The sequence below is a fragment of the Hyaena hyaena genome, unplaced genomic scaffold (genome assembly GCF_003009895.1).
Source record: "Hyaena hyaena isolate Hyena2069 unplaced genomic scaffold, ASM300989v1 scaffold_495, whole genome shotgun sequence".
Lineage (NCBI taxonomy): Eukaryota > Metazoa > Chordata > Mammalia > Carnivora > Hyaenidae > Hyaena > Hyaena hyaena.
In genome coordinates, this window is record NW_024081128.1 from 2397 (window position 1) to 28552 (window position 26156).

Genomic DNA, 26156 nt, shown 5'->3' on the forward strand with positions numbered 1-26156 from the left:
TTACTGCCACTCCCAGAACCAGCCTCGCCGCCGCAGCCCCTCCGAAGAACCAGCACTGACGGCAATGTCCTCTCCTCCCAGGCCCGAGGCCCAGCGCCAAGGGCCCTTCCCCCAAGCTCGTTTGGTCCTGAAAACTCCAAACTCCTCCCTGTAGCCCCAGTCCTAGAAGCAGCAACTCGTTTCTGCAATTACATCTCTGTTCCATGCCCGCGTTTTTCAAGTCTTCAACTTCTTTGTCTAACTTCTTATTTTCTGTTGAGAGATCTACTGTCTACCAAATGGGCTCTGACTGATCCAAGCAAGTTTTCAATAAGTGTTTGGTAAATAAATAAATGCCAGGTACTATATTAAGTACTGGGGTTATGGCAACAACACAGACACGGACCCTGTCTTTGTGCGTTAACTATAATTATAATAAGCGCTATTCAGTGCTATGGCCTTACACCAAGGACCTTAATAAGAGGCTATGAGATACATTATATTTAACCTAGAGTTTGGGGTCTTATTACAGGGAGCTTTAGACTTCAGAGTGTTAGAAGATCATGGCCAAAAAGATATGACGGATCTGTACTTCAGAAAGATGACTCTAGCAGCAGCTTAGTACTGTCTGATAGAAGTCACTAGAGAAAGTTAAGAGACGACTGCAACAATGTGGGTTAGAAGTACCCTGAACAGGGTTACAGTAGCACTGGAGTGGGTAAAGTGAATACAACAATCATGGTGAAGACAAAATCACTAGGTCTTAGGAGCTGACTAAATGCAGAAGACTAAGGAGAATGGACTAGTCAAAGGCATCTGAAGTTTGCACTCTTCATAAGCTAGGAAAGCAGGAAAAGGATGAAAGTAGATCATGTAAGAAGCGGTACCCAGAAGGCAATCTAAAATTAGAGAAGAGAGGTCAAGGCTGAAGTTACAAATTTGTGAGTTGGCCAGAAGAGGAGAGCTTTTGTCTATGCCTATGATATGATTTTATACAATTCAAAATTAATTACACTATACATACCCCCTGAACTGATGCTCCAGGGACCAAGGCCATATTTGCACGGACTTCTTCTTCATTTAAACTCAGCCCCATGTACTGAGAGAGCTCCGGATACAGTTTAGGGTAGAGATCTAACATAAATGAAGGAATAAGGAAAAAGGCATCAGAATGTTTAAAATGAAAACTGTTACTATGGGCTTCTACTTGTGTTTAAAAACTACATTTAATTTACAGACTATAATGAATTTAAATTAGCAGTTTGGCAAATCATCTCCTTGTCTCTGTAATGATAATTAGAAATGGGAAATACAGAAAAAGTTTAAGGTGAAAAGTCATAAAATATAAATACATTTGGACTGAAATAACCTCAGATTTCTAAATAGTGATGAGTGGAAGTAATTTTTCCAAATAAATTATCTTGCCTTTTCTTCTTAAAATAAACCTATTTAAGAATTTCGTTAGCATACAACTGATCCCCACCTCAGAACTGACTAAAATGTTTATTGTCGAGCCAGCTAGTTTACAACTCATTTAATAAACACTGTTTTGAAATGATTCTTCTGCACTACAATAAAAAAAAAAGCTTAAAAATGTATTTAGTGTCAGAGAATTTAAAAAAACTAACCACATTCTAATGAAATCTTAGGAACAATATATTAATATATTAAATAGGAACAATATATTAAATAGTATTTAACTTAGTAGCAAAGTTAGGTACATTTCCTTAAGTTCTTTTTTACAAGGTTTGTCACTTAAAATGAATTTTCTAGAAGAAACAATGCTATAAGGAGTTATAACACAAATGACTACAAAAACCTATTTAATACTCCTTTTTTATTTTAAGTCGTACTATTTAGGGGCCCTGTCCTAAATCTCTATAAACTCAGAAGGAAAAGGAACCAATGAGAATTATATACAGACCTCGCAGAGGTTCCACAATTTGGCACACTTTCCCAAAATGTGTCGGTTGGAAATTTCAAACCCCACAAAGATGGAGGACAGTTCATGAAGTTCAAGAGCAGTAGCACGGGGCACAGTTCACATATACTGTTTTTTCATAAATGAATCAGTCATAAATTAGGGATTTACAGGGCTGAGATTTAACTTAATCCATTTAATTTTGATTAAATTATAAGACCTATCTTCATATTCCTAGTTCACTTTCTTTATTAAAGGATTATATTCTGAAGTAAACATTTTTTTCTGTTACTGGAACTTGAACCACATATTATGCTACAGTTTAAAAAAATTTTTGGATCTGCTGTTTCAGTAAAAGAAGGCTTAAACATGTTTCTGTTCAAGAAAAACGAACCCAAAGTATAAACCTACTTCCATCTTGAGAAATGGGAGCAGAAGCCTCAGCCAAAATTGCTGGATTGGCAGGGTTTGCAGAAAAGGCAGTTTGAGCCTGAAAAAGAAAGGAAGATTCTAACAATGCTATATATATATATATATTCTTAATTAAAATTCTTATATAATTTATAAGTTAAATTGAGTACTTCCAAAAAGAAACTAAAACATTTAACTCTTATTCAATAAAGTTTAATTTCAAATACTTCAGCAATGTATTTTTGAAAGGAAACCTGCAAATCTAAAATACATTTCATATTCTGAATATTTTAACATTATCATATAAAATGGAATAAGTGCCATATAACCAATATTTCACAGTGCTGTTGCAAATAAATTAGTATTTTCAAAATGCATTATAAAATATATGGCTACATATTTTATACTTTTATTACTCTTTTTATTAACTACAAAATTATTTTACCTGTAGAAAAAGCTCAACCTTATTATACAGAAAGTCACATCAGAAAAACACCTAAAAATTTAAATACTCTTAAGTTGCTAATATTTTGCCATTTTGGCATATCCCACTGAAATGATCTTCATTTTAGAAACTATAAGGAGGGGGATACACTGTGCTAAATACAAAATTATTACTAAAAGTATGAAAAAGGCATACTTAGTGATTAAAATAGTATAATTTATAACTTTTACACAAACTTGTCAAAGTCATTTTGCAATGCATGTCTTTATCAAAATGCTGATGCTCAAGTATGCCAGGAAGTCCTCTCGGGCTGCCTCACAGCCCAGGTCACAGAAAGTATTCCTTTTTCCAATACAGATCTGACTTTCTGAAATCGCCATGTATATTTAGAGACAAGATTGTATAGTTGTGTGGCCCATCTTTTTTTTTTTTTTTAATTTACTTATTTTAATGTATGTTGAAGTTAGCTAGCATACGGTACAACAGTGATTTCAGGAGTAGAATCCAGTGATTCATCCTCTACATATAACACCTAATGCTCCTCCCAACAAGTGCCCTCCTCAATGCCCCTTGCTCATGTAGCCCAACCCCTACCCACAACCCCGCCAGCAAGCCCATTTGTTCTCTGTATTTAAGAGTCTCTTATGGTTTGTCTTCCTCTCTGTTTTAATATTATTTTTGCTTCCCTTCCCTTATGTTCATCTGTTTCGTATCCTAAATTCCACATGAGTGAAGTCATAGGATATTAGTCTTTCTCTAATTTTGCTTAGCATAATACACTGCAAATGACAAGATTTCATTCTTTTTGACTGCCGAGTAATATTCCATTATAGATCCTCTTTATCCATTCATCAGTTGATGGACATCTGGGCTCTTTCCAAGGTTATATGGTCCATCTCTAATATCACTTTTTACTTAATTGGAAATTTGGGGGTTAAATAATGAAGTTTAGGGGGCTCCAGGTGGCTCAGTCAGTTAAGTAGGTTAAGCATCCATCTTCAGCTCAGGTCATGATCTCATGGCTCAAGAGTTCGAGCCCTGCATTGGCCTCTGTGCTGACAGCTGAGAGCCTGGAACCTGCTTCTGATTCTGTGTCTCCCTCTGTCTCTCTGACCCTCTCCCTCTCATGCTCTGTCTCTCTCATAAAAATAAACATTAAAAAGTAATAAAAGGGGTGCCTGGGTGGCTCAGTCAGTTAAGTGTCTGACTTCAGCTCAGGTCATGATCTCATGGTTCATGGGTTTGAGCCCTGCATCGGGCTCTGTGCTGACAGCTGCTCAGAGCCTGGAGCCTGTTTCAGATTCTGTGTCTCCCTCTCTCTGACCCTCCCTTGCTCGAACTGTCTCTCTCTCAGGAAATAAATAAAAAACATTTTAAAAAATTTTTTAAAAAAGTAATAAAAAAAATGAAGTTTTATACCTAACCCTGAAATTAATGCCAAGAGTAGTCACAAAGATGATTGGAGTGATGGAAGCTTAATTTAAATAAGTACAGCCTAGAAAAGTGTTGGAGGGTACTTCACTCACTCGGGTAGCAAATGTTTTGATATGCATGTTATTGCATACTTTAGTATTACTTGTTTACCATCTGTCACATTCTAAACTGAAATAAAATGCAATAATAATCTCTATAATTTTATATAGTAGTCCACAAACTCAATGTATGTTGAATTTTCAGGGTTCTTTCACCAGCTATCAGCCAAAATGAGCTAGGAGCCAGTGGACTACTTCTCTAAGGAAAAACAGTGTTTTTCAGCACTCAAAGGAAATGAACTATCAAGCCATGAAAAGGCATGGAGGAAGAAGCTTAAATGCATTATTACTAAGTGAAAGAAACCAACCTGAAAAGTCTGAAAACAGTGTGATTTCAAATGTATAACATTCTGGAAAAGGCAAACTACGGAGGCAATAAAAAGACCAGCAGTTGCCAGGGATAAGTGGGGAGGAAGAGAGGAACAGGTAAGAATTTTTAGGGCCATATTTTACAATAAAGAATTCTGTAGGACACTAAATTCTGGACAATACCATGGCAGCTATGTTATGACACATTTGTCAAAACAACACCAAGTATATAACACCAAGACTGAACCCTAACGTAAATGAACTATAGACTCTGAGTGGTAACACTGTGTCCCTGTATGCTAATCAATTATAATAAATGTACCATGCAAGCGAGGATACGGTTAGAGGGGGAAGATGTGCTCTATGTATGTGGGGGGGGGGGGGGGGGGGGGGGAGTTCATTACAGGCTAACCCTCTGTAACCTTCCATTCTGCTGTGAACTTAAAACTGCTCTAAAAATAGAATTACTAATTTTTTAAAAAATTTTTAATGTTTGTTTATTTTTGAAGGAGAGAGAGAGAGTGTGAGCAGGGAAGGGGCAGAGAAAGAGGGAGACACAGAATCCAAAGCTGCTCCAGTTTGGGTGAGAGCCCAACACTGGGCTCGAACTCATGAGCCAGGAGATCATGACCTGAGTAAAGTCAGACACTTAACTTGGTGAGCAAGGCACCCCTATTTTATAAAACTTGTTCTTTTTCATGATCTCATGAGCCTGTGTCAGGCTCCATGCTGAGCATGGCACCTGCTTGGGACTGACTCTCCCTCTCTCTGCCCTCCCTCACTCTCATATAAACTTTTAAAAATAATTTTCTTAATGTTTAAAAATATTGTTCATTTTACATTTGTTATTATTTTCTATTCTTGTACTCATTCCTTTTGATCTTATCCAAGGAATACTGAAATGAGTGAAATTCCAAAGAATACTGAAATGAGTGAAATTATAGAGAAAAAGCTCTCTGCTAACAGTTATGTACTTCATTATTATATAACCTCTAATAAAAATAAAACAAAAGAAAGATGGTACATCAACGGCCTAAAGACTATATAAGCCATTAAACGTAGCAAATTATTTCACACTTACTGGAAATCTCAAACTATTAAATAAAAAAGGAATGGGGTCCCCAAAGAGTCACTTCCAGGGCACGCACGTGCAGCCCCGAGTGTCAACCTGCAGCCCCCGCCTGAGATTGAGGAGCACTGGATCTCTGTATTGCTGTCTCTTAAAAGCCCGTTGTGTGCAGATGTAACAACCAGAGACCCCTGTTAGGGATTCATGATGGACAGAGACTGAGGGCTGATACGATGCGAAGAACAACAGCCTAACGGCTCCGGGAAAACAGCTCACAAGGTCTGGACTGCTGGCTCGCTGCTGCAACTCAGCTTTGCTTCGTGCAGAGCGTGTATGGAGATCAGGATATAAACGCTGCCTCTGCAGCGGCACCTCAAGCACAAAAATAAACCTGTGTCTCTCCTAGAAAATGAAACAAGAGAAGACCAGCCCAGGACTACTGTGGCTAAAGCAGGAATATTCTTTTTTTTTTTTTTTTTAATTTTTTTTTAATGTTTTTTATTTATTTCTAGGGGAGAGAGAGACAGCGTGAGCAGGGGAGGGTCAGAGAGAGAGGGAGACACAGACTCCGAAACAGGCTCCAGGCTCCGAGCTGGCAGTCAGCACAGAGCCCGACGCGGGGCTCGAACCCACGAACCACGAGATCATGACCTAAGCGAAAGTCGGACGCTTAACCGACTAAGACACCCAGGCGCCCCTAAAGCAGGAATATTCTTAAATGCAGAAAGAGTAAAGCCCCATGTTGCCCCCTCCTTACTCCCCGCCTTCTCGCCTTCTCGTAGAGCAGCTAGCTTCCTGCTCAGAACATAAAAGGTTTTCTCATGGAAATATCCCTATCATTTGCTTCTCCTTAAAGAGGTCGGTGTGATGTGTTCATGGCCCTCTTTATTTCCCACTCAAACATTTATAAATATCAACTTTCCTGTTTGTTTTTTAAAAATCAAAAACTTCAGCTCAAAGGCAACTATGGTTAGAGCTCAAGTCTATAAAAACTAACAAAAAAGGATGAAAACAGACTAGTCACTCTTTCAGATCCATCTACATATCCTCTTTAACGTCTTAATGGCTTGTTAGTCTCAAAGGCTAAATATTTCAGATATAAGCTTTTTAAAAACAGCGTATGCTTGTTCAGAGGAATTTTGCAAAAATAAAAACCATATGAGGAAAATACTGACAAAATCCTGAAGACAGAAGGGATAGAGTATTACATGACTGAACAAACTTCTTAGAACTGAAGCATCAAAGCCTTTAGCAGCCAAACAGATTTCAGAGATTTTTACCAACCACATTTTAATATCCTAAGTGGATTTATAATGGAAAATATGTATTCATGATGTCCACCCATATCTACCCATCCATTGCTGCTGTAAAGTAATTCCAGCCATACGGCTGCTACTATTATTGTTGGGGGGTTTTCACCCTGGAAAGGCCAACATTTTGCCTAAAAAACATTTACATACTTGAGGTTGCTTAAGACTTCTCACAGGCTTGTAATGTGTAAAAACTTTTTAATTTTTTGTTACCGTTCATTTATTTTTGAGGGAGCGAGCACGCGTGGATAAGGAGCAGGGGAGGGGCAGGCAGAGAGAGAGAGAGAGGGAGGGAGGGAGGGAGGGGTAGGCAGACATAGAATCTAAAGCAGACTCCAGGCTCTGAGCTGTCAGCACATGGCCTGATGCAGGGCTCTAACTCACAAACAGCAAGATCCCAAACTGAGGAAGTCAGATGTTCAACCGGCTGAGCTACCCAGGTGCCCCTATAATAAACTGCTGTTAGATATTTTTATGTCTGTTAGATAATTATTAAGAAGTATATCTTATGTAAACAAGGGTCTTCAGGATAAGAAGTTCTGAAGTAATTAACAACTCAAAAAAATCTCATCACATTTATCCTATTAAAAAGGTTTTAGGACTAACGAAGGAAAACAGGGAGTTTGATTTACCTTGTCAAATTCAAAGAATAAACAACAGCTGACAAATTCAGTTTATTTATAAGAGATCAAGTTGAAAATAAACTGCAACAAAGGTAGGTTCATTAAATACTACAAATTATACCAGTTGAAGAGAAAAACTTACAAAAACATCAAGAATTGAGCCCTATTTCCAACTTTCTTAAGCAGAAGCCTTGATCCTCATTCAAAAACAAAATTTTCTTTTAAGTTTATTTATTTATTTTGGGAGAGAGGAAGAGCGCACACAGGGGAGGGGCAGAGAGCGAGGGAGAGAGAATCCCTAGCAGGCTCTGCTCTGTCAGCCCAGAGCCCAAAACAAGGCTGGACCTCATGAACTGTGAGACCATGACCTGAGCCAAAGTCAAGAAATGGGCTCTTGCCTATCTGGGCCACCCAGGGGCCTGTCCCGCAAGCATCGGTCTTGAAAACGAATACTCACATCAAGTACTACAAAAATGTTTGACTTAATGAAATGCATTTAGAGGACAAACACGTGAAATGTCTGCCACTTATACCTAAAAGGAAATAAATCACTTCACTTTCATTGTGCTTTTACACTACTTTTAAAAGCATTCACCATTTCTGTAATTTTTAACTTCGAAGAAAAGGCAAAGAATCATTTTAATAATTAGTCATATCTGAAGATCCAAGAGAACAAGGTACTAACTTTAAACAAAACTACGAACCGTCTAAGGAGTTGAAGTGTATTTTACCAACTTAATTATACAATATTAAAATTTTAGTCTTATAATCAACCTATCTTTAAAGAGTTTACGTCCAGTTTTAAAGAATACCCCATGCCCATTAATTCACAGTGAAATAAAAAAGAATCGTAGTTTTTCTGTACCTTTTTAGTCTGCAATTAATAAACGGTACAAATGAATGCATCTGCTATTTAAGTTTTTTGCTCACTTCACCTATAACTAGAATGTTATGACAATTTTTTAAAAGTACATACACAACTTAAACATACCTGAATAACTTTGTCTACCTTCAGGTCCTCAAGAGATGGGTACAGAGACATTTTTGCAGGATTTTTCTAAAGGAAAAACAAAAATAAATGTCTGTAATTAAAATTTCACTGAAATTTATATAATATGCATACCCAACAACATATACACCAGCAATACATATGAACATCTGTAAATTTTTAACACAGTAAGAAACACCTGAACTGTAAAACACATGGAAAAATATGTACATCTATCCTACACTAAAAACTGATTACTGGTCATCAAAGTATCTCTCCCTCCGTTACTACTACTACCACCAAACTAAATCCACTGCAGATTTTAAATTTCTCTTCCAGGAAAAGTCCATTTCAGAAGTTTAGAAAAATCAAAGAGTTTATGTGGCTTACCTAGCATACACAAGTGCTCAGCAAAAGTGCAAGGATTATATCCTAACAAAACCCTAAAAGAGTTCCTATGCAGTATCTATAGAATCTCCATCACTAGGAAAAATACACACACACACACACACACACACACACACACACACACGTAGTTGAAAACAAACAATATACAGCAATTACTGACAATAGTTTTATCTTTAGGACACGTGAATAATACAAATATTAAGAGACTAAGAAGATGGAAATTTTTACATGAAAAAAAGTTTTTAATGTTTATTTTTGAGAGAGAGAGAGAGAGAGAGAGAGAGACAGAGCATGAGCAGGAGAGGGCAGAGAGAGGGAGACACAGAATCCAAAACAGACTCCAGGCTCCCAGCTGCCAGCACAGAGCCCAACGCAGGGCTCAAACTTGGGAACCATGAGATCATGACCTGAGCAGAAGTCAGATATTTAACTGACTGAGCCCCCCAAAGTTTTTACGTTTAAAACGTTTCTACACTGTTCAATGTTTTTAGTGACCATGAATTGCTTTTTCTAGTAATTTAAAACAAAGCTCCTTAGAAGTATTACAAGGAAACGTACTTTAAAAATTTTTTTTAATGTTTTTTTTTTTTTATTTCTAGGAGAGAGAGAGAGAGACAGCATGAGCAGGGGAGGGTCAGAGAGAGAGGGAGTCACAGACTCTGAAAGAGGCTCCAGGCTCTGAGCTGGCAGTCAGCACAGAGCCCGACGCGGGGCTCGAACCCACGAACCGCGAGATCATGACCTGAGTGAAAGCCGGACGCTTAACCGACTAAGCCACCCGGGCGCCCCTAAGGAAATGTACTTTAAAATTTTGTTTGGCTATTTTGAAATACCTATCTGGTACCTTTTTTAAAGCCAACAAAACAATATATCCTACACTGGCAGAGGGTAGGTATGAGAGATTCTGGAGCTGGCTATCATCTTATCACCTCCCCTCTCCAAATCCATGCATTCCTTGAGGTCTGCAAAATGGAGACGGCCCCTTTAAGGATGGCTCCGGGGCCAGCAAGCACGGGTTAAGCTGTGAGTGCAGGGAGCTGGAGATACACGGGAGGAGAAAGGGTTTCCCTTCCAGGTTCCAAGACAAACTCAGGCAAGGCTCCCGCAGCGCCTGCTTCTCTAGCACCTTGCTCTTGGCAGGGAGCAGCTCCTTGAGCGCTGAGTCCTGCGGTGCACGGAACCGGTACTGGCCCCCCCACACTGGCCCCCACAGTTGCCCAGCACTGGCCCCCGCACTGGCCTCTGCACAGGCCCAGCACGGTGCTGAGCGGTGTCCCGGCCTGCTGCCACCTACCAGCCAGGCACCCGCCCACGAAGACCTCTCCCTAACACGCCTCGCCTGCGACAAGTTTCCAGCTGCGGCAGCAGCCAGCACTGCTAAGGGAGAACTGCCAGCAGGTCTGCCTTTGAGAAACCAACTTCCCATCCCCCGGGCAGCGCCCGCACGCTCCGGCGGGCCGGCTCTCAGGCGCAGGGAGAGGGCGGCCTCTTCCCAGGCACGCTAGCCCAGCCTGTGGTCGGGAGATGCGGATTAAATCTGCTCTTCCGACAGTCATTAGCGTTCTCTCTACTTTTTACTAACCGCCTCCTGTTCCTTCACCGGGTTACAGTTAATAATTCTGTCCATGAAACTTTCACTATTTAAATTACTATAGGATTTCCGCTGCTGGAATGGATGCTGAACCACCGTACTTTTTAAAAATCTGTATCCTTCACATACCATAAAATTCACTTTTAAAAGATCCAATCTACAGCTGTCATGTTTCCAGTTGTGCCCCCATCCCTACCATCTAGTATTAGAATATTACCATCACCTCAAAAAGAAACTAGATGCCTATCCATTCGCCCCCTCCCCACCAGCTCTAGGCAATTAAAAATCTACTTTTTGCTTCTTCATTTGCCTACTCTGGACATTTCATTTAGAATCCACAAAATATGCTGACTCTTGTATTTCTTTCTTTCACTTAATAACGCTCTCCAAGTTCAACCATGCTGTGGCAAGTACCAACACTGCACTCCTTTTTATGACTACGTAATATTCCATTGCATGGACACGCTATGTTTCCGGGATCCGTTCATCACTCAGCAACGCCTGGACTATCATGAACAATGCTGCTAATGATGCTAATGAACACTTCCATCTAAATTTTTGTGTAAATGTAGATGTTTAATTCCCCTGTCACACGCAGAAGAGTAGAACTGCCGAGTCACGTTGGAATTCGATGGTTAACTTTTTGAGGAGCTGTCGAACTGGTCCCCAAAGTGCCTGCACCATCTGCCACTCCCACAGCAACAAGTAAGGGGGGACCGGCTCCTCCTGTTTTGGCCAACGCTTGCTAGTGTCTTTCCTACGACAGCCACCCTAGCGGGTGTGGAGCGGGTCCCACTAGTTCTGATTTGGATTTCTCCCATCAGTAATGATGTGCAGCATCTTTCCACTCGGTTACCGGCCATCTGTATATCTTAGGGAAAGTGTCAATTCAAATTCTACATGTACTTTATTACTTTCTTTTTTTTTTTGCCTAATTTTCCTGGGATAGAAGCTCCAATAAAATGCCAAATAAAAATGGCCTGATAGGGGCGCCTGGGTGGCTTAGTCGGTTAAGCGTCCGACTTTCGCTTAGGTCATGATCTCACGGTTCGTGGGTTCGAGCCCCGCGTCGGGCTCTGTGCTGACTGCCAGCTCAGAGCCTGGAGCCTGTTTCAGTCTGTGACTCCCTCTCTCTCTGACCCTCCCCTGCTCACTCTCTCTCTCTAGAAATAAATAAAAAAAACCTTAAAAAAAAATTAAAAAAAAAGAAATCTTTAAAAAAAAATAAATAAATAAATAAAAAATAAAAAAATAAAATAAAATAAATAAAAATGGCCTGATAGTTTTTAAGGGAAAAATAGAACTTAGTTTATGAATAAAATACAAATTCATGAGAAAGCACAATTTTAAAAATGGCTTAATTCTATTAATCCAGGGGGGAGGGGGAAATGGGACTAAATCATTTCTCTAGCAGCTTCCCCCTTAAACACATTTTATTTACATTTCCAACCATTTAATCAACATCATAAAATCATCCGAAATTTACTGGAACAAATGCTGACTTTTAATCTAGCACTATTTCTCTTTTTGGTTTCTACTTTTAGTTTTGCCGCTGGCCACCTACAAGGTCCCCTTTTCCTCATGAAAAATGAATTGGATGAGTGGTACATTTTGAAACTCAGTGAGCTCCCTCAGAAATTTTCCTTGTCTATGCTTTTTCTAAAATTTAGTTTCAAGTTTGCTCTAAGTATGCTGACCTTAATTAACTCTCACCACTCTTCTAAAATACAAAAGATTCCTCAATGATTTTCCTTCACAAACAATTTTTGTGGCCTCATTTCACATGACTTCCTTTAAAGCATTACAACTTTCCAGCCACAAACTACTTGCTGTTCCCCATCCAGGTCAGGCACTCCGGTGCCCTGTATCTTCGCAAAAGCTGCCTCCTCTTCCCGGAATGTCCCTCCAGGACTCCTCTATCAAATCCCAGTCAAGAGCCACTTCTGTGAGGACCCCTTCGATGACCTCAGTCTGACACCGTTTGTCTCAAGGCACCAGTTTCACTCTGCCTTTCGTTATGTGGCTAGTTTATGTTTATCTCTGTTCTTGAGGCCCAGGCCTTTAATTTCTTATTCATCTAGCGTGATGTCTTATCCTAAAAGAAGTCAAATGTTTACTAAACTTTTACCAATATTGTCAAAATAGCAGTAAAGATATCTTTCAAACATTTACTGAAACGTACAATTTCCTTCTCTTGCGAGTCTACATATTTGAACACACACTGCTAAAATTTTTCCAAGATAATAACAAATTCTTGTATTGCTTTTCTGAAAGGCTCCATTAACTTGACTGAGTTAATCTTTGATCTACTGTTAAGTGTCAAAAATAAGTAGCTCTTACTGAAAAACTACAAAGCTATCTTTGAAAAATCCTTTCAAGTATGGTTGGAATTTCAGAATGACTAATGATGAGATTTAAGGGGATTGTGAAAATAATTCTAATTACATCAGTACGTGAACTCTCATTTCACTTTCTCTTAAAAGGCCCCTCACACACTATCATTGTAATGACTACACAACTTTGTTTCTAGGCCTCCTCTGCAGCTGAGAATCCACTGGGACACATCCTACTGACTGAGATTTGTAGGCAAAACATCTTGCCATCGTTCTACTCGAAGAGTCTGGCACAACATCCCCGACTATGGCAGCTTTGTTGCACTGGTCTGATGCCCGAAAAGAACTGGTGTTCTCCACTTACCCCTACACCAGGGTTGGCCCACTCTATGCAACCTCACGGGCTCTGACCTCTCTCCATGCATAATGAAGGATCCTTTGCATCCTAAGCCTTAGAAAATAACCCCCAAAATTAGTTTCTACTAAGAGGTTTCTCAGAGCTTGGGATAGTGCCAGGGTTTTTTTTAGAACATCTAAAAATAAAAACTACCCTACTCTTCTGCCTCAGTATCCAGTTTCCCATTTGACTTTCCATCTCGTCAGGGCAAGTCAGGGTAACTTCCTTGGAGTCGTTATATTTGTGCAGACTAAAATTCTCCATAATTCAAATGCCATATCGGATATTTCAGAACAGCTAGTTAATCTGCCTTCTCGCTTCAACACTCTAGTTAATAAAACAGGAAACACATTAGTAAGGACTTCCAGATAATATCCCCGGGAATGGCAACACACGCCATTTTCAGAGTTGCTGACCTCACTCAATCAAACCAATCTCCATACCTGGTCTCCATCTTCAAAAATGGTGTGACTGTTTAAGTTAAAATAACGTTTGCTTGCTTTATTTAATCTGAGCTATTACCCTAAATCTCAGGATGATGAAAATTCGGGACTGCAGAATAACTGCTGTTAAACTGCCGTGCGGCAGGCCCGGGGCCCTAGCATCTGTAGGTGCTGCCCAGAAGACGCCCCTGCCCGCCTGGCTCTGGAGGCCAGCAAGGCTCAAGCTCGTGAATCCCGTAAGACTGGTACAAACAGAAACAGCTGTTAACAGGCGCTCTTCCCCAGGGCACACGCAGAGACAGCAGACTGGAATAAGTGCACCCCCGGTGTTTCTTGGAAAGAAGTCTATTAGCTTATCTTCACAGCTGTGACCTGAAGAACAGGTTTCTAAATAAACACACACCTAGGACTGACTACAATTCTCTCCAGAGACTGGGGAGGCCACTGGATGCCACGTGTGAACTCTCCCTCCGCCTCACTGCAGGTCGCTGGTGTCTGCAAGAAAGGAGCTAGTGTACAGGTCTGGCACACCCCTGGCTAAGCAGGCACTGGTGGCCCGGAAGCTGCAGTCACAGGTCCAACAGGCCTGTAACAAAGACAAAAACAAAACAATACAAAAAAGCTAAAAGCAAAAACAGTTAGCTGGCTATCACCACAGGGCTCTACACAGAATGAGCACACAGAAATCTCCTCCCGAAGGGGACACATGTGCAGACTAAGAGCTGCTGCCTGAGGGTCTAGCTTCCCACTGGTGCTCGCTGAGGTCCTTTGGAACACTGAAGGATCTTGACACACCCTCAACTACCAGTAACAACTAAGAATAAAGTAGGCCATTTGGACAACTGAAAAGCTATTAGAGACAAGAACAGCTCAATCAGAGTTAACTGATGAGGTTCATCCTTAAAGTGAAGTGTCACTCAAAACTAAGAGATGGCTTTTTAATCTGATCACTGAAATCAACAGAAAGTCAAGGAAAATGGAATATGTTCCAAGTAAGAGAACAAGATAAAACCTCAGTAGAAGACCTTAATGAAATACAGATAAATGCTTCACCTGATCGAGTTCAAAATAAGTCATACTGATGCTCACCCAGCTCTAGAGAACAATGGATGAAAAAGTGAGAATTTCAAGACAAAATACATGAAAGTACCAAGTAGAAATCACAGAACTGAAAAACATAAGAACTGAACACGACAACAGACTAAATGAGGTAGAACAAAGATTCCGTGACCTTGAGTACTAGAACTAAACCAATCAGAGTGGAAAATAAAAAAGAGAGAGAAAGAGAAACAAAGAAAAGGAAGGAAGGAAGAAAGGAAGAAAGAAAAGAGAAAGTGAAGATAGCTTAAGAAATGAACAGGACATCAAGTAAATCAACATTCCCATTATGAGGGTCCCAAAAGGAGAAGGGAGAAAGGGGCAGAAAACTTCTCTAACAAAATAATGGCTAAAAGCTTCCCCAAGCTGGGGAAGGAAACAGATATCCAAGTCCAGAAGTCCAAAAAGTTCCAAATAACGTGAGCCCAAAGAGACCCATGCCAAAACACATTATAGTTAAATGTCAAAAGTTAACAAAGAATCTTGAAAGTGGCAAGAGAAAACAACCTGTTATGTACAAGGGCGTCCCCGTAAGACTACGAACAGAGCTTTTCAGCAGCAACTTTGTAGGCCAGAGAGAGTGGCATAATATAAAGTGCTAAAAGAAAAAAAAATGCCACCAAGAATACTCTACTTACCAGAACTGTCCTATAGATTTGAGGGAGAGAAAACAGGTTTTGCAGACAAGCAAAAGCTAATGTAGTTCATCACCACTAGATCAATCTAACAAGAAACCAAAAGGAGCTAATTATAGGAAAATGTAAGTATGAATCTCACTTGTAAAAGTAAATATATTGTAAAATTCTGAATAATCTAAAGCTATAAAGCTGTAATCACTTACAAGGCTATTATGAATGCTAAAAAAATAAAAATATAAGTATAATAATAGATAAATGTAAATTATGACATCAAAAATATAAAATGGGGGGAGTAAAAATGTAAAGATAAGGATGCTCACTTGCCACTTTTATTCAATACAGTATTGAAAGTCCTAGCAAGAACAATTCGGCAAGGGAAAAAAAGCCATCAAAATTGGAAAATAAGAAGCTGAAACTGTCTCTATTTGTAGGTAACATATTATATATTTAAAAAAAACCCTAAAGACTCCATCAAAAAACTGTCCGAATAAACAAGTCCAGTAGAGTTACAGTATAAAAAAAATTAATAAACAAAAATCACTTGCATTTCTATACACTAAGAAACTAAAAATTAGGTGAAAGACCTATATACTGAAAATATAAGACAATGATGAAAGAAATGGAAAATGATACAAATAAATGAAAAGATATTCTGTGCTCATAGACTGAAAGAATATTGCTAAATGTCCACATTTCCCAAAGCAATCTACAGATTTAACAGAATCTCTATAAAAATTCCAACAGCATTTCAACGAACCAGAATAAGTAATCCTAAAATCTGTATGGAAGCACAAAAGATTCCAAAACGCCAAAGTAATCCTGAAAGAACAAGAACACTGGAGGTTTCCCCATTTCCACATTTCAAATTACATTACAAAGCTATAGTGACCAAAACAGTACACTATTAGCATAAAAACAGACACATGGAGAAATAGAACAGAAAAAAGAGCCCAGAAATAAACCCATGGTCAATTAACTCATGACAAAGAAGCCAAGAACACACAATGGAGAAAAGACAGTCTCTTTAATGAATGGTGCTAAGGAAACTGAAAGACACATAGCAGAACAATGAAATTGGACCAGTATTTTATATCATACAAAAAATCAACTAAAAATGGATTAAAGACTTGAACATAAGTCCTGAAAGCCTGTAGGAAAAAAAAAATATGGGTGTTAGGGGCACCTGGGTGGCTTAGTCGATTAAGCATCCGACTTTGGCTCAGGTTATGATCATGTGGTTCTTGAGTTCGAGCTCCACGTAGGGCTCTGTGCTGACAGCTCAGAGCCTAGACCCTGCTTTGGATTCTGTGTCTCCTTCTCTCTCTCTCTGTCCCTTCCCCATTTGTGCGCGCTCTCTCTCTCTCTTAAAAATAAACATTAGGAAAAGATTTTTTTTTAATATATAGATGTTAAGCTCCTTTACATTCATCTTGATGATGATTTTTTGGATGTAACACCAAAAGCAAAGAGCAAAGGCAAGAATACAAAAATAAATAAGTGGGAAGAAAACTAAAAACTTCAGAGCAAAGATAACAATCAACAATCAAAAAGGCAACCTACAAAATGGGAGAAAATATTTTCATGTCATATATTTGATAAGTTAATATCCAAAATAAAGAACTCATACAACACACACACACACACACACACACACACACACCTGATTAAAAAATGGGCAAAGGACTTGAATAAACATTATCCCAGAGATGACACACAAATGGCCAACAAGTATATGAAAAGGTGCTCAACATGATTAATCATCGGGGAGCTGCAAATCAAAACTACAATGAGATATCGTCTCCACCTGTTAGAATGGCTATTATCAAAATGACAAGAAATAAGTGTTAGTGAAGATATGGAGAAAAAGAAACCCTTGTGCATCATTGGTGGGAACATAAATTGGTGCAACCACGGTTGAAAACAGTACAGAGGTTTCTCAAAAAATTAAAAACAGAATTACCACATGATTCACCAATTCCACCTGTGAGTATACACCTGAACACAAATACCAACATAAAAAGATATCTGTACCTCCATGTTCAAAGAAGCACTATTTAAAAGTCAAAATACAGAAGCTACGTAAGTGTCCATAAGTGGGTGAATAGGTAAAGAAAATGTGGTATATGTACACAACGGAATATTTTCAGCCATAACAGAGAAGGAAATCTTGTCATTCATGAGTAGAGGAATGGAAAAGAAAATGTAAGACACACAAACACACAATGGATATGTGGCAGCCATAAAAAATAGGACATCTTACTATTTGCAATAACACAGACAGACCTTTTAGGCATTATGCTACATGAAAGAAAAAAGTCAAAGTGAATAATCATATCATCTTGATTATATGTGGAATCTAAACAACAACAACAACAACCTCATTGATACAGAGAACAGACTGATAGTTGCCAGAGGCGGGGGGAGGTAAGGGATGAGCAAAATGGGTGAAGGGAGTCAAAAGGCACAAAATAAGTTAAGTCCTGAAGATGTGATGTACAGGATGATGATTGAAGCTAATAATGCTATACTGCATATTTGAAAGTTGCTAAAAGAGTGAATCTTAAAAGCTCTCACCACAAGGGGAAAAAACTACGTGTAGTGGTGGCTGTTAATCAGACTTATTGTGATCATTTCACATTATGTACAAATATAGAATCATTATTTTACACACCTGAAACTAACGATGACATATGTCTACTGCATCTGAACTTTAAAATTTTTTTAAATTAAAAAATATAGTTGGGGGGGGAGCCAAGTCTTAAGTCTCAGCTCTGCCACCAACTTAAGTTGCTTTCCAGGGTCTCAACTTAGTGTATGATACAGTGTATCAACAAAGTCTCTTTCTTGTAAGCAAGGAACAAATTTTTAGAACCCATTTGTTTCTTAAATATCTGCCACCACAAACTATATTCCTGGAACTCGCCAACAGCAAAGGCCTTGAATGTTCTAGTCCCATAAGTTATTTTCATAGGAAGGCAGCATATCAAACTATTCCCTTATTTAAACATAGAAGTAGCCTAATTAGCTTACAATTACTGTAAAATAAAATATGGTACAAAACATTTTTAATTACCACAAGAAACAACAAATGCACATCAGTAAAGTCACCTAAAGTACACTTACAGCCCCTTATCCACAAGGGACACATTCCAAGACCCCCGGTGGATATGTGAACTAGTTATAGTACTGAAGCTATATGTAGCACACTCTTTCCTACACATATATACCTATGACAAAGTCTCAAGCACACTAAGAAATTAACAATAAAACAATTATAAAAACATACTGCAAAACTGACATGAATGTGTTCTCGCTCTCTAAATATCCTTTGCACTGTACTCACCCTTCTTATGATGTTAGGTAACAAAATGGATGAGGTGAGGTGAATGACACAGGCATTGTGACCTAATGTTAGGCGACTACAGACCTTCTGATAATACATCAGAGAAGAATCATCTGTTTCCAGACCACACCTGAACATGCAGATTAAGGTGAGACTACTATAATACCATAAAACAGCAAATAAAAATCAGCTTAAGGTCCTAACCCAGCATTTCTTCAAGTTTAAAGTCCATTAATGATAAACTAGAAATGTTAACAAAGATCCCAGATTCCTAGCCCAGAAAGTGAAACAGTCAAGTCTGGAGTTGGGTTCAGAAATCTGCCCTCAACACTGTGTACCATCAGGGTCCAATGGACCCAATTTTAATTTCTGAGTTCCTTTTTTCTAGTTCTATTTAGTGACTTTTTTTGTTTCATGCAGATCTTATAAAGAACAAAGAGGAAGAAAAACCTTTAAATGGAGGAAAATCACTCTATCTTATAAATTTAATAAGGGCTCACATGGACTTTTTAATAAAACTAACATCTATTCTTTAGTGAACTGATTTTAGTGAATTTATTTTCCTGTCTTAAAACACCTATTTCATCAATCTACAAATTATTTCATCAGAATTCACCAGTTATCCCCCACTATGCTGAAGTAATAAAAAGTAAGATCACCTAGAATGATGCAGTAGTAAAATAACTGCACTCTTTCATCCTTCAGTTTGTATTGGCCCAAGTATTGCATCCTCTTTCAAAAATATATATACTCTTTAGACACCACATTTGTAGCTTATTTTCTAAAAAAAGTATTCCTTGAACACTTTGGATTTTTCACTTTTCACCCATGATGGAAAAGAGCAGGAAACTGAAGGAGGAAGATATTTATTAGACAAATCAGAAGACAACACAAAGTGACAAGGAGCTGTACTATAGACTCTTATAGTAAGGAGGAAATTGATCATATAAGCAAATCACAGACCATGAGTTTTCAGATGACAATATCCTAACAGCAATTCTTCAAATTTAAGAATAAGTAAACATATACCTCTAATAAAGAAATGTGACTTGTCACTCAGTTAGTTTTACTAAAATATTGCCATCTTTTAACTCTTTTATATCTGTGCACCAAAATTTACTTGATATGGCTTTTAAATGGCCAAATGAAGGTTGGTGTTTAAACAAAGATGACTAGAAGGAAACTAATGTAGAGAAACTTTATAAAATTCAACAGATTAATTATCCTGATTGATGTTATAATATAAAGTATAAATGAAAATTCTCTGCAAATATAGAACAAAGATGGTCTTCCTCTCAATAAAATAACGGGACATTAATATTTGCAAAAGTACTGCATTTTGAGAATGCAAATACAAAAATTACCAGATGGCAATGAAAGAATCTATCAGAGATGTATTTAGGATCTAGAATCAGTATTGTTTTGACAACAAACTTCATGAAGGAGAACCAAAAGTAATGATAAGCTAGAACATATCACATACATATTGAAATGGAAACAATATTTATAAGATGGACACATGCTAATTTCATGCATGATAGTTGATGAGCAATTGGTTGTATTCCAAAAGATGCTGCCCATTTCAGCTTTATATGCTTTCAAATCCAGGAAAATTTAGAATAAAATGTGGGTTTCTTATGTCCAGTTGTTAGCAAAATCGTGTTTCTGGTAAAACTGTGCTTCACTGTCCCTTTGCTTTTACTTCTACAAATTTTTCATAAGGTGAACTAAAATATAAAAAATAAAAGAAGTGTGCATTGGGCTTAGATGGTAAATGGCGATGACCATGTACTACAGTACACTGAGGATTAATAAGTATTATATATGGTTCATAAATGGTGTCAATGAACTCACTCTGATAAAGTCCTTAATGGCTATAGAGTGATGGTTCTCGAACTTGGTTAATCATCAGATGGAATTACCTGGGCAATAGGTAAAAAGAGCTTCCCAGGCTGACGCAGACCATGGGAGGACTTAGGAACTCTTCTTTTTAATAATTATCCAAGGAGATTCTCATGATAAGCCACTGTGAAATGTGGCCATATAAAGTCTACTGTTATGTAGAATACTTTTTTCTTACCCATAGGGTTACATATCTGACTTGTTGGATTGGCAAAAATCCGAAGTCTGACAACACTCTGATAGTAAGGTTCTGGGAAACACTGATACATTGCTTCTCAGTCTTGTGGCTAAAATCAAGTGAGATACACTCATACATTATTAGTGGAAGTGTAAACTAGGGCAATTTCCAGACAGAAATTTGCAGTATCTACCAAAATTATGAACAGAGTGCAATACCACTTCACGTCTTCAGTCCACAAAAATATTTGCATATAAAGAATGACTTATGTAAAAACTTATTCATTGAAGCATCAACTGCATTAGCAAAAGACTTCTAAGGAGGAAGTTCTATATATACGTTAACATTGAAAGAGGTCTAAAATATCATTAACTGATTTAGAGCAGTGTATAAAATATACTAACATATGTGTTACAAGTCAGAGGGAACTTAAAGAACTAAAAAAAGAAGTACAAACTAAACCCAAAGCTAGCAGAAGTAAAGAAATCATAAAGATCAGAATAGAGATAAGTGAACTAGAGAACTCAAAAAATGGGAGGGGGAAAAGAAAAAAAATCAATGAACCAGAAAGTTGGTTCTTTGAAGAAAATCAACAAAACTTACAAACCTTTTGCTAGACAGACTAAAAAACAGAGAAAACTCAAAATACTAAAATCAAAAAATGGGACTATTAACATTGATTCTGCAAAAATAAAAGCCTACCAAAACTAAATCACAATTAAATTCAAAATTTGAATATACCTGTAACAGGTGAGAAGACTAAATCAGTAATCTCATATCTCTCAACAAATAAAAGCCCTAACCCTGAAGCTTCATTGGTGAATTCTAAACATTTAAAAAGGAAATCCAGTCCTTCTCAAAACTGAAGAGAAGGAAACACTTCTTAACTCATTCTCTGAGGACATCATTAATTTGATATCAAAGCCAGACAGTCACTCCAAAAAAGAAAACTACAGACCAACATTCCTTATGAAAACTGATGCAAAAATCCTCAAAATACAAGCAAATGAAATTCAACAGCACATTAAAGGATTATACACCTTTCAATAAGTGGGATTTTTTTTCTTGGAATCCAAGGATGGTTCAACATACCAAAACTAATGAATGTAATAGGTCACATCAACAAAATGAGGAGAAAAAAAAAAACATGATCATCTCAACTGATGCAGTAAAAAAAAAAAAAAAAATTTGATAAAATTCGACAGGCTTTCCTGATAAAAACACTCACCAAATTAGGAATAGAAGAAAACTACATCCATTATTAAAAGCCATACATGAAAACCCAACACCAAACACCATAGTCAGTGGTGAAAGACTGAATGTTTTTCCTCTGAGATGAGGAACAAGGCAAGGAAACCCACTTTTTCCATTTCTATTCAACATAGTACTGGAAGTTCTAGGACAGCAATTAGACAAAAATAAGAAATAAAAGGCATCCAAACTGAAAAAGAAGGAAAATGATCTGTGCATATTATATGATGTATATGTGTAGGGTATAAAAACCTCTAAAGACTCCACACACAAGAAAAAGCTGTTAGAATAAATTCAGCAATGTAGCAAGATACAGTCACTGCACAAAAATTATCTACATTCCTATACATGAAAAATGAACAATCTGAAGATTGTTATTGTCTTACAATAGCATCAAAAAGAATAAAATACTTAGCAATTTAATTAATTTGTCAATCAAGAGATGAAAGACTGTACAATGAAAACTACAAAACACTGCTGAAAGAAATCAAAGAGGATATAAATAAAATGAAACACATCCCATGTTCATGGATTGGTAGACTTAATATTCTTAAAATGTCAATATCATCCAAAGTGATCTCAAGATTTAATGCAATCCCTATCAAAATCACAAATGAATATTTTTCAGGAATAGAAAAACCCATCCTAACATTCATATGGAATCTCAAGGGACTCAAATATCCAAAACAATCTTGAAAAAGGACAAAAGTGAAGACACACTTCCTGATTTCAAAACTTACTATAAGGCTACAGTAATCAAAACAGCAGGGTATCAGCAAAATAGCATACAGATCAATGGAAATGAATAGAAAGCCTAGAAATAAACCTTCAAATATATGGTCATAAGATTTTTGACAAGAGTGCGAAGATCATTCACTGAGTAAAAGACTTTTCAACAAATGGTGCTGGGAAAATTAGATCTCTGTGTGCTAATGCATAAAGGTGAATCCTTACCTAACACCATTTACAAAAATTAACTCAAAATGGATAAAGGACCTAAATTTAAGAACTAAAACAATAAAACTCTTAGAAGAAAACATAGGACAAAAGACTCATGAATTTGGATATGGCAGTAATTTTCTGGACATGATATCAAGGCACAGGTAACAAAAGAAAATATACACATCAGACTTCATGAACTTTTAAGATTTTGTACATCAAAAGATGCCATCAACAGAGCAAAAAAGCCAACACATAAAATGCGAGAAAATATTTGTAAATCATATATCCGGTAAGGGATTAATACCAAGAATATTTAGAGAACTACTAAAACTCAACAAAAAGCCAACAAAACTAGCAAAGGGCTTCAAGAGACATTTCTACAAATAAGATACAAGAATGGCCATAAACACATGCAAAGATGCTCAACATCATTAATCATTACAAAAATGCAAATCAAAACGAGGAGATACCACCTCACACCCATTAGGACAGCTGCTGTAAAAACAAAAACAAAAAACAAGTACTGAGGGAAAACTGATCAGACACATTCTAAAGAATGAAACGGAATCACTTTCTTACACCACACACACAAAATAAACTCAAAACGGATTAAAGACCTAAATGTGAGACTTGAACCATAAAAATCCTAGAAGACAGCCCAAGCAGTAATGGTTTCTAACATGGGCTATAGCAATATTTTTCTAGATACGTCTCCAGAGGCAAAGGAACCGAAAGCAAAAATTAACTATCCGGACTATATCAAAACAAAGAGTCTTTGTACAGCATAAGAAATGATCAACAAAACTAAAAGGCAACCTATTGAATGGGAAAAGATATTTGCAAATGACAGATCTGATAAAAAAAAAAATTAGTATCCAAAACACATAAAGAACTCATACAACTCAAAGCCCAAAGAACAAATGATCCGATTAAAAAAATGGACAAAAGACGTGAACAGACGTTTCTCCAACCGAGACTTCCAGATGGCCATCAGACCCATGAAAAGACAGTCCACATCACTCTCAATAGGGAAGTGCAAATCAAAACTACGACATCACCTACCACCTATCAGAATGGCTATAATCGAAAGCTCAAGAAAAGGGGCCCCTGGGTGGCTCAGCTGGTTAAAGTTTTGACTCTTGGTTTCAACTCAGGCCACGATTTCAGTTTCGTGGTTTCAGGCCCTGACCTGGGCTCTGTGCTGGCGGTGCAGGGTCCGCTTGGGATTCTCTTCCACCTCCCTCTGCCCCTCTCCCACTCACAATGTCTGTCTCTCTCAAAATAATCTTTTAAAAATAAAGTAGTTCAGGGGACACTTTTTTTTTTTAAAGAAAATCTTGGCATTTACCACCTAAAAACGGTACCTAAATCTGGCAAAAACAGGAAAGAAACTAGCTGACTCATGTTTAATTTAAGGAAGGGCTCTATTAAAGAGTACATTCAACTGCCAACTCCTAGTAAGTTCATCCTCTTCTGGTCATGACTTTTATATCCTTTTAATGCTCAAAATAACTAAAAATTAACGTTGTCAAAGTTAAATCTGGATTTTAACGGACTATTCCCCGAGCATTTCATTCTGGGGCAAAAACCACTTGATCCATAATATTTACGTACTATTTAACGAACAAAAGCTGTTAGAACTAAATGGGTAACAGAAAATATTAAAAACAAAACAAAACAAAACTTCTTTACTGTTTGCCCTCAACAGAAAAGCTAAAGATTGGAAAAATCTGAACTAATCGCTTACATATACTGGAGAGACAGCTAACAGCCCGCAGCTGCTGTCAAGGTAACTTTTTCCTTTTTGATCAACTGTTTTCTCTAACAAGCAGATTTAAAAATTTTTAAGTTTAATTAATGTATTTATTTAGGAAGAAGAGCAAGGAGTGCCCAAGTGGGGGAGGGGCAGAGAGAGGGGGAGGGAGAATCCCAAGCAGCCTCCCCGCCGTCCGCACGCAGCAGGGCCAGGGGCTTGTTCCCACCAACAGAGATCACGACCTGAGCGCAAATCAGGTGTCCCACGATTAACGGGCTGACACACCCAGGTGCCCCCCCAAACAAACAGATGTTGAGAATTTGGTAAACCACAGCCGTGTGCTTGCACAAGGAACGAGATCACGATAAACGCGTGTGCAGACAGTACACGCAGACGAGACATCCTAGAAATCCCTTCCGAAAACCGGCAGGCGGGAAGGCTCCACGATTAATTAACTCCACTTTAGCGCACAGGAAACTTTCCACATCCACAGATCCCTCACTTTCCCGTTATTACAAGGAAATCCTCAAATGAAAACTATGAGTCATGCCGTCTCGAGGGCTGGCTCCCTCCGAACACACCCAGCTGGAACGTTTCTCCCGTTCCTCCAACTTCTCCAGAAATACGCGCGGCGCCTAACCTCTCCCCGCCCCCTTCCACAAAGTCAAGGCCCGGCCCCCCTCAACCAACACCTCCTTCCTCCTCCGACATCCAGGGCGTTCCGACCCAGCCACCCAGGAAGGTGACCGAGTACAGTCCACAGCCCGGCTCGGCCCGCCCCGGTCCCCAGGGAGCTCGGCCAGGAGGGACCAGAACCCGCAGCCCGAGCGCAGGCGGCGTCGCCGAGCCGGCCGGGCCTCAAGGGCTCGTCCCTAACCCCGCCGCCGCCGGCCAGCCCCCCACCGACCCCCGCCCCCTCGCCCCGCTCGCAGGCGGAGCCCCGAGACCGACCGGGTCCCGGGCAAGGCAGAGCGCGCCGCCCGCGCAAACTTTCGCCCCGGGCCCCGCGGGGCGGAAGGAGGGGCGCGGGGACCCCTGAGGGGAGGGCGGCGCCGCCGATTCTCGAAAACCGCCGTGACCCAGACGCTCTCCGCTAGGTGACCCGGGGCCCCCCTCGGCCCCGCGCCCAGTGCCGGCGCCCGGGACGCGGCTCGGGCACCCGTCTCTCCCCACCCAGGCTGCTCACCTGGCCCACAAGGACCCGCTCGTCGTCTTCGTCGCCGCCGCCTCGGTAACTGGCAGCGACTTCCGAGACGCGGAGAGAGCAGAGCGGCGCGCGCCCGAGGACC

The 26156-nt window shown here is 39.0% G+C and overlaps 1 protein-coding gene across 1 annotated transcript; it reads right to left on the reverse strand.

Moving 5' to 3' along the window:
• On the reverse strand, positions 1-26156 carry LOC120246950 (syndecan binding protein). The gene is made up of 6 exons (XM_039254608.1): positions 26054-26156; positions 8591-8656; positions 2312-2390; positions 1004-1113; positions 867-878; positions 1-162 (listed from the first exon to the last, which is right to left on the reverse strand). The coding sequence occupies exons 2-6, from the start codon at positions 8639-8641 to the stop codon at positions 1-3; spliced, it is 414 nt and encodes a 137-aa protein (XP_039110539.1). The 5' UTR covers positions 8642-8656; positions 26054-26156.